Source organism: Charadrius vociferus, unplaced genomic scaffold (genome assembly GCF_000708025.1).
Source record: "Charadrius vociferus isolate BGI_N301 unplaced genomic scaffold, ASM70802v2 scaffold325, whole genome shotgun sequence".
Lineage (NCBI taxonomy): Eukaryota > Metazoa > Chordata > Aves > Charadriiformes > Charadriidae > Charadrius > Charadrius vociferus.
In genome coordinates, this window is record NW_009648526.1 from 1311710 (window position 1) to 1321788 (window position 10079).

The window sequence follows — 10079 nt, forward strand, 5'->3', positions numbered from 1 at the left end:
AAGACATTAGACACCAATATACTTTGATCCCATTCTGATCAAAACAGAACCAATTTAACATTATTAATTTTCTCTTGATCATTTTCTTGTTTGCCTTTAGGAGAGAGCATTGCAGAAAATATGGGCCAGTGTTCTTTTTGACTAGCAGTCCTTTATCCTGCAAGACCTTTCTGAGTATGTCAACACAAAGCATATCCTTCTAAAAACTTGCATCTTTAAGTGTTTTCTCTTATAATACCCACATTGATGCTTTGTTTTTAATAGGCTGTTTCAGAACTATTTCTTTAAAGAAAAGATCAGTTTACTGAATACCTTTAAGAGTTTCTTATATTCCCAAAGAACAGGTATTCAGTAAACTGATCTTAAGAGTTTCTTATATTCCCAAAGAACATGAAGGCTACAATTACCTCTGTGGAAATCAATTACATTATGGATCATATTGCACTTCTAGTATTTTGATTTCATTGAACAAACATGCTTTTAAATGCATAATGCATACCTGTTGTGGGAAAATAACGGAAGATTGGTGAGGAGGATTGTAAACTCACTCACATGACTTGCAGCTGAGGTGTCAAAAAACATATATCTTACTAATCCTTGTTTAGTCCTGTGTTTGACAAGTAGAACATCTGTGTTTAGATAACATAGGCCTGTGATAGACTTAGAGGCACCCTATCGAACACGCTGGAGATTCCTGCCCTGCTGTGGGAAAGATCAAAGCACAGTGGAAAACTAGGCCTGTGTGAATCCCTGATATACGGGCAAAACCAGCAGGTTCAGTGATCCTCCAGCATGGCCGAGTTCTGCAGTGCCTGTGTTCCCGCTTGCATGCCTCTGCCCGGGTGCTGCTTCAGGGTTCACACGGTTAGCGAGATAATGAAAATAAATTTACTCTTTGCATTTCATCCATGGTTTTGTGGTTGTTCCTGCATCCTGCCTGTGCTGGCTCACACACCTGTCTAATATGAACTACGTATTTTGGCAACCTAGTACTTATGACCTGCATCATAAAAATGAACTGAAGTTCATTCCTGTTTTCTGACATGAAAAGTTACCTATTTCTCAACAGGCCATTATATAGATACCACTTCCAGTTCTTTGTTTCCCCAAAGCCAATGTGGGGCTGCTGTATAGCAAAGAGAAAAGGAGTTAGTTTACCACTTCAGGAGTCCAAGGAAAAAAAAAAAATATACCCTTCTGCTTCCAGAAGTCTAAAATAGCCCAAAGACAATTGCATATCAAGCTTTAGCAAGCCTAGATTTGGAGTTTGCCACACGGGAAACTCTCTAAAACAGTACATTTAGCTATCTCCCAAGTCACCAGACAGATCATTTCAGCTTTAAAAGCTTAAAGAGCTGCTCAACAGAAAGGGCACTTGCCTCCAAATATAGGTACAAATTCCAGATTTATATTTGAATGCTGGACATAGTTTTGAAACAAAGCATACAACCGCAAAAGCATAAGGCTGGGTCAAATGTAAATGTAAGCGTTTCACAAATTTCAGGTATTCAATTTTTACTTTCAGTAGCAAGATTCTGGGCTCTTAGTTTCAGGACAAGACTTTGAAAGATACAGAATCACTTGTGCTTTGATTGGCACATTATCTGCTTTTTAAAATGTAAAACTAATAGACGTTTGCAAAAGGTTGTGCAAAACTATTGTATTTACAAAAATGGCACAAGACTGAATTCAACAGTCTATGCACATGCACACTTCATTCACATCTTCAACAAAAGTGTGTCCTAAGCTACGGAACTGAAAAGAATACCAGCTTCAACAGGCAGTTGTCAATAAGCACTAGATTCACAAGAGTTACACCAGAATGGGCAAATATTGCCCAAGTAAAAACTCTATTGTTAAAGCTGAAACAGGTTTAAGGCCGTTCAAGTTCAAAAGCAGAAACAAAATTCAATCAGAGCCCTGTCTTTGTTTTTATACATGCTTTACCATCTAGCAACTTGTGGTCTAAACCTCTATTTTAGACAACAAACCCAAACACAGAAGAAAAACCCAACACAACTGGAGGTTATATTAAATACAAATATGCTGTAATTAAGATGAAATAACAAAAGCAGAAACATTAGAAGTTGTAAAACTTGCGATGTCACTTGCTGGAACCAGTCCTACACTAGGAAATGGGCAATATGTACATTTTCAAGTAGATTACATTGCTCTAACCAAACTTGTCCTTTATAATCAGTGCATTGTTCTCAACTAGTCCAATACTACACGTTTTACTCTTAACAGTACTCCCTTACAATAGCAGCACATGCTATCGCTACCTGCAAAGCTGTCAGTCTCATGACTTAGTGTAAGAAAGAAAAAGGGGGATGTGAGGGTGAGAAATAACTATCAAGGAGAAATAACAGGAATGAGAATAATCATGCAGTTCAGCTGTTCTCGTCAGCCAGCCAGCTTGCTAGCAACAAGAGATGGTTTCCGCTGTGGAAGATCCTGTGGAGTAGGAATATGGTCACCAGTGACTTCTGTCTTGTCAGGAGCCGCAGTAGGCAGTTGCTTATTCTTCATCTTTGCTTTAGCCATGTTGTAATCACCAGAATCAAAGTACTTTTGCTAGAAGACAAAACACACATATATTTAAAAGCCTGGAATCTTATCAGATGCATTCAATAAATTACATGGTTAAATAGATTCTTTAAATTTTAAAAACAGTTATAAAATCTTCCCGATCTATAGAGCAAGGTAGCTCTATAGATTCAAAACCCCCAAAATCTTACCAAGACTATTAAGCACACATAGCTAAACTCATAACATTAGTTAAGTATACAGTTAAGGTTCTGCACATACCATTGAACTCACACCACAGATGGGAAAATCAGGGCGAAAATGGTGTTCCAAGAGCTCGTCTCCCCCAAGTGAAACCTTGGGGTTTGTAAATTTTGTTGCAGTGAACAAGTTCTGCAACACAGAATAACTAAACAATGCATCAACTAAAGCTGGAGAACAAAGCCTGCTCTATCAAACCAGAAGATCAAAGTAGCATGAAACTGCATGCTAACAAGAAAACCTCTTATCTGCATACATTAAAACAGTGAAGCTATAATCCCTAAAGTTCCCAAACCAATTATTCAGTGAAGTCAAATCTACTGTGCAGTCCTTCTGAAAAGCACTACGTGAAGAATATTCTTATCCCACACTCCAGGCTACTTCTGAATATAGAAGTGAGTACTTTAAGTTTGAATTTCTACAATGGTGTTCTTTAATATTTCAACCAATTTTTATTAGGATTATCTTTATCAGTCTTTTTTGCTGTCAGATTTCTCAAAAATATTAAGTTACCTATGGAAGTTAAAGCCAAAAGACTGTTAAGATTTATCTGCATCATGGTAAGATCAGGCATGGAATTTCATCCAAGGTGTGCATGACGTCTTCAACTGCTCATTGACATATCTTGCAGGAAAAGTTGTATTTTGTTTCAACTTACTAAGAGTTCTACCATTAAGGTACTTGTAACCCATGATTTTGAACAGATTGTCATATGAGGCCAAATCAAAAAGATTCAGGACAAAGTTTTACACTAGCAACTGCTGCTTACAGTCACAATTATCTCTGAGGAGAAGACTCCATAATTAGCTTTATACACTTATTCCTCAGTCAGTTGAACAACAGCCATCACTATGTGCCACGTTTAAGTGCTTCCAGGCAGCATATTGCTACCATACTCTTTAATCTGCATGAGTACTAATGGGGGTGTCAGTGTGTTTATGCAAAGCCCCCTGAAGGCAGCTATAAATGTTCCCTGCCAGACCCTTAAAGTTATCAAATCTGTTTTCCCATGCAGTCAGTAGTACATCTAAACCACACAGTTTTTATTCATAAACCTGACCAATTCAATCCTTTTGACGGTGTAATCCCCTACACCACAATGTTCTAGTACTACATCTGCAGACTAGACCTCAAGTTATATCAAGTTATAACATAATCTGATTTGGAAAAAGGCTTTCATATTCTGCCCTTCAAGACTGAAGCAACCAAAAGAAAGTTTTAAGCAGCATCTCGATAATAACAGAATTGCACAATCTTTCAATTCTTACTGCTGTTAAGAGATATCTATTTCTGTCCATGTAAGAGCTCCAAATAGAGTCCCTCTGCAGCAGTGTGGTGTAACATGGTTCTCATCTACTCTCATTACGGAGAAAGTGTGCTAATAATGGCATGTGCACCCAATGCAGAACACTGCTGGAGAGCAAGTATCAATGTGCAGAGCATGTCCTAGTTGCCAAATCGAAGAAAATCTGGGCTACAGTTGACTACGTACATTTAGAAGAATATCTGAGAAAACCTAATATCTTTCCTGCATTAGAATATCTTCCGTTACCTTGTTCCTGTATTTTCCTCTGATTTACTCTAGCTTCTCATAGATGGCCTGTATTTGATCATCCCTTTCAAACTGACTACGTCTGTCCAGGTGTCTTCGTGTCACAAACACTGTCTGAAAGTATACTCAATATCCTCACTCTATTTTAAACTTCAGCAATCCAGCAACCCAAAGTACATCAAGCATCTATATTAAGTAAAGATGCTTCTTCATTCAAGACACTGAGCACACTAAACAAAAATAATAAAAAAATAAAATGGAAGAAAGTTATTACTACCATATCAGGGGTGGAGAACTGAAGAAGGCAGAGTATGAATTGGAATCCACAACTTTATGCCGTCTTTCATCAAAGTAGGAAAATCCTAAACACTAAACACATTAGTCAAATGAGATGGCCACTGGTCTACCTCTGCTCATATTTGAAAATGTAGACTGCAGCAACTTTTGCATTAAATAGTGCTATAATCAAGATGAAGATATTGTACAGATTGTTATTGTTGGTGGTGAGTTTTCTTCACATTTGCACTGAGTGCAAGCAGTCATAATTCCTTTATGGCCATCAATCCTTAGGGAGTGGATGCTGGTCTGTCTTCCTGAATTATACTTACAACACATACTTACCATCTCTCTTCTGTGTCTACACATACACTGAAGTCTCATTTAGGCTGCCTTTGACCACTTAACAGCCCAACTCACAAAAGAAGCCACCTAATCTACCACCTGCCCATGTCCAGCTGCAAACATTCCAACTTATGAGAGAAAGCTTATCCAAAAAACCTGCCAACAGCAACACATCCCAGGAGATGTTACCAGATAGCACAGATCTGGATCAGCACCGAACTCCAACAGCTGGTTGGCGAAGGATTTATACTTGGAATCATTGCATGCACTCAAAGGGCCTAGACAATAGTGGAAAAAACCCCAAAACATAACAAACCCAAAACCACAAAAAACCCCACGCCAAAACAGTGTGACAGCAACGAAAGCACCATCAGAAATAGTGATATGCTAGGGTTATTCCAAGAACAGAGTTCCCGCATGCCTAAAAGGCATTACATAATCACCTTATGAATAATTAAACTAAAAAAATAAACAGTTGAATAACTAAGAAAATAAGACACACTGGTTAAATGTGGAACAATACTGAAATACTAACCCACTCTTCTTTCATCATTACTTTTGGGTTAGGGTGTATATTCAGAATTACGCCGTTATTCTCAAGCTGCTGATGTCAGACAGTACCAAGCTTAGTGTTTGCTGTGTTACATGTGCTAAAAACATGGATAATAGGAGTGGACATACATTTTGGGGACATAGGAATGGGCAAGATAAGATCAATACAATACAGGGATGAGGTTCTGACCCTTAGTGTTTACTACAACGTTTTTTATGAAGTCTATCACAGCAGCACCAAGACAGCTTTTAAGTTTAATTTTTTCTAAAAAGTGCAGTTGAGCCACTGATGCTGTAAACAGCTGTCCTGCCAATTTAGCATTTGTTTTGTGGAAACGAATTTCTCTTCCTTGTGCTTTCACAGACAAAGTTTAAATTTCTTAGCACTCTTTTACTCATGCAAAGGCCTGTGGAGTGGAAAAAAAAAAAGTCACAGACACAGGAATTTTGGAATTTCTTATCCACACCCCATGGACAATAAAGAACTCACTCCTTTTTGAAGCCTCTTCCTCAAGAAGTCTGAGCCTCCTGGCTTCTGGCCCAGATGAGGATATCTTGCTTTCAATTTTGCTTCTTCAACTTTTTCTGGACTGATCACCTTATCCTCCATTTCCTGAAAGACAATTAGCAATACTGTAAATTAAATTTACAATAATGAACTATTTATGCAGAATACCTTTGCAGGTAATTCACCAACATGCTGATAGCATTGTTCACGGAGTGAATATATCAGTTATATGAACAGACATTTTCGTACATTCTCTCTCAAATGCTGACAGCAACTGTAGGAGTTCACCCTCCCATCTTAGATACCTTTCCTGGAGACGTGTTTGAATCTAATGAATGCATTTCTCTTTCACATAAAAGTAGACTACACTAAAATTAAATTATTCAATTTCGGGGGAAAACAAAAATCCCCCAAACAAAAAAATTTTTTGGTCAGAACAAGGGTTTCACTAAGAACCAACAAATGCTGAAAGCTGGGCAAGAGCCACAGGACTTTTCCTCAACTGCCCCTGTTTGATCATGAAGTTGCACAGAGAGACTAGCACCTGCATTGCCACAATCCAGTTTGTATGACTGTTCTAACTATAATATGTCGATATGCAGTGTGAAACACTGTTAAAGTAGCTCAGTCTCAAAAACATGCCTGCTATCATATTAATAGCAACAATGCTGTATTTCTCTATACATGTCTATAATTATCCTAAAACGATGAGGATGCAAACAGCTGGATAGTGCATCTGTGTAAAATAAAATGCCTATTTTATGAGTATACTGTAAAATATGGGTACTCAAAGTAATCATTTGAAGATACTCATTTGGCAAAAACTACAATTTGTACATCCAGTCTTTCAACACTGACCTCCACTTTACACTCATCTGTTCCGGTCCATGTAGCAATTTGATGTATGACGAACAATTTCTTCTATTAGATCATTTCTAAAATATCTTCCATTCAAAATTCTTGTTTTGCTACTTTCCAGTATTTAGCCAAGGGCTTTTTTTTTTTTTTTTTGGCATGCACCATTGCTAGTTCAGGGAAAATACATATTGATTTGCACTGACTGCTGTAGTACTTGAATTATTATTATCGTCTGAAGTCACAGAAAGACTTTTACGCATGAAAGAAGAATGGCCATTGAAATCAGGAGAGACTCACATTCATCTGTGACTAAGGTTTCATATCCACTTAGAGCTGCTTAGGCAGCCCCTTCACACTCTCTTCCATCCATGTTATCACCCTTTGCATTGCATCAGTCAGCATGACTGCATGTATTCCACGTGAATGGGTTACAAAAGTTAATTTAACAGAAAAATAACTATCTATCTTCCCCTCCCCCCACCTTGTTGAGCTGTGTTTCATTTGGATCAGTTTCCACAGTCTGGATTACCAAGCAGCTGCACAAACAGGTATGTTAACACAGCAGCAGACTTAAGCCAGAACTGCCAAAGAACTAGAACCACCACACTAGCCTACCCCAGTGCTTGCCTACATCTCTTACAAAAGCTTGAAGTTCTGTAATATTCAACATCTTTCTGGTAAGAAACTTCAGAAGCAAAGGTTATAATGACAGATTTAGAGGATAACATTGTCTAATTGCTCCATTAGGCCAAGACATCTCAAAGACAGCTTTGCACAATACAGTCTGAATTAACAGTTCTACCAAGGACAGATAGAAATTCTCGTAACAGTTTAGGAGAAACTTCTATGAGGACAGGAACCAATGCTTTTTATTAGATGAAAACACAGCAAGGCAATGCAATGCAAAACACAAATAAATACACAGGGCAAAGTTTCCCTGATGCTGCTGAATATAGAACTATACTCTATACTATTTCTCGGTATATAATATCATACTAGCCTAGACCATGGTTTTCACGTGTTATAAAGATCATTCTTCAGCTGCTGTTCTTCCTATTGTGCTTTATTATCATGCCAACACTGACTGGATTTTCTCAAAAGCAATCCTTTCCGCTAAACGCTTTCAACATCTAATGCTGAATCACTGGGTGCTCACTGTTGAGCCAACACACAAAGTATTTGAGGGGGCATGTTTTGCCAATACTAACCAAAAGGAGGTAATTTTTTAAGAACAGAGGGCCAACAATAAATAGCTTACATAAATATGTATTCATGGTACATCAAAGGAGATATTTATGCACACTCACAGGGCTGACAAATCATCGCACAGCAGGAAATCAAAACACGAAATATTGTGTTATGCATCAATGCAGCTGAAAAGGATACAGACTACCCTGGGTCCCTTACTCTTGATTACCAAGAATAACTAAGACTCAAAAAACTACATAACACAAATGAAAGAATTTCAATACAAAGACTTGGGGTGTTAAACAAAGACTTGGGGTGTTAAACAAAGACTTGGGGTGTTAAACAAAGACTTGGGGTGTTAAACAAAGACTTGGGGTGTTAAACAAAGACTTGGGGTGTTAAACAAAGACTTGGGGTGTTAAACAAAACCAGCTGATGGCAGGTTCAAAAAATACGTAAGACAACAGTTCTTCATATAAAATAGTTAAGCTGCAGAACACCTTACCAAAGGATACAGGGGGTGCCGAGAATTTAGATGGGATTCAGAAAGCAACTCGATGTGTTGATTCAGAAGGCTTTTAAACCACAGATTGCTGAGACTTAGGATAGTTTTCTGGAGAAGATCACTGCATGCATGTCCTGACCTTCTATTTTTCTATGGACTAGACAGTATTGAGCACTCTTGGAGATGTGTTGCTGAGCCACAGATGCTTTAACCCAAGTTGGCAAGGCTATTCATACATTTACAGCATTCTCCCTTGAGTTACAGAAGCAACAACCAAGTGACTAACAAATGATTGGGGGGGGGCGGAAATCATGATATGCCACGCTCTTGTTCCTAGCGACAACCACACAAAAATTTTAATTTTAGTTCTCTACAGGAATTTGACACAGCTAATGAAGTCTGCTTACTTCATCAAAAGGATCTACCACAAAGGCAGCAGTTACCTAACTCATTTAAAGGTAGCTTTTGCTTTTAATCTTTACAGAGTTATGAGCAGCATAAAGTTCCCTATCTGCTGGACAACTGAATTGCATGGCTAAAAAAAGAGCCATCAGCCTTTTCAAACTCTGGTATGAAGAGCTCATCCTCTTTAACAAAAGACATCAGACAAAATGTAAAGCAGAAAATGGGAAAAACATCACAACAGCCAACTCTATAATAAACTGATGTGGCAAAAGCCAGTCCAGAAACAAAATGTGCCACTTCTACAGTTTCCTGAAAAATACAGGCTTTTAAGGCAAAAAAGAGAGTCCGTCAACCAAGCATATATTCTCCAGTGTCTAAAGTTTCTTTGTTGCTGAACTTCCCCCTGCCACTATCCTGAGTTTTCACACGGAGAACAGGAAACGCTGGTCTTTGGCAAGTTTTCAATTTATATCACTCTCTTGTTTAACACCTTTCTCGCTTAACACATGCACAAGCTTGTTATACTACATTAGAAAGTTTAGAAGAGAGGTCTGATTATTAAAACGCTGCCTCAAAGTTCATTTAAGGGGTTCATCTTTTTTAAGCATACATATGAATATGTACTGCAAAATGGGTTATTTATATAAGTATTTCAGAGCTAAGCATTAACTGAGTCAATGTTCAATTTTGCCTACCCAGACAAACAGTTTTAGTGAACATTACTATTGCAATGCCGTAACAGCACTAATATCACAGTATCCTAACAGGATATAAACTCGCAGAAAACAAAGTTCCATTTTATTGATGTTATTAATTTGTCTTCAACACCTCAGCAGACTAAAAATAAATTAGCTAATCAGTAAGGGACTCCTGTCTCTCTAATAAAGGGTAATTTTTCAAAACAGTGCATAAGCGCTGCATTTCAAGATTTCAGCCTGAAACTCAGTTAGCAAGATCAGTCCCAGTCACCTGACTTCATCAGAACACACTAGAAGGCATCACAATAAACTTGCTACCACATGTTTTACTATGCTCTTATTACAGAGCTATTCTAGGAGTGCTGCATAGGCCAGGGATTTATTTTCATAGGCTTTGAGCAGGAA

General features: G+C 38.0%; 1 protein-coding gene across 2 annotated transcripts in view; it reads right to left on the bottom strand.

Annotated features, from left to right (window-relative positions):
• Nucleotides 1-1088: 1088 nt before the first annotated feature.
• Nucleotides 1089-10079, bottom strand: part of ARPP19 (cAMP-regulated phosphoprotein, 19kDa) — a 10387-nt gene continuing 1396 nt past the window's right edge. Inside the window, exons 1-3 of one of the 2 annotated variants that reach the window (XM_009885721.1) lie at nucleotides 8471-8822; nucleotides 6003-6125; nucleotides 1089-2574 (exon numbers count right to left, since the gene is read on the bottom strand). In XM_009885721.1, the coding sequence (XP_009884023.1) occupies nucleotides 2404-2574; nucleotides 6003-6122 (291 nt within the window). In that variant the 5' untranslated portion in view covers nucleotides 6123-6125; nucleotides 8471-8822 and the 3' untranslated portion in view covers nucleotides 1089-2403. Of the gene's footprint in view, nucleotides 2575-6002; nucleotides 6126-8470; nucleotides 8823-10079 lie in introns of those variants that run through there. The other variant, XM_009885720.1, reaches the window with a different exon arrangement.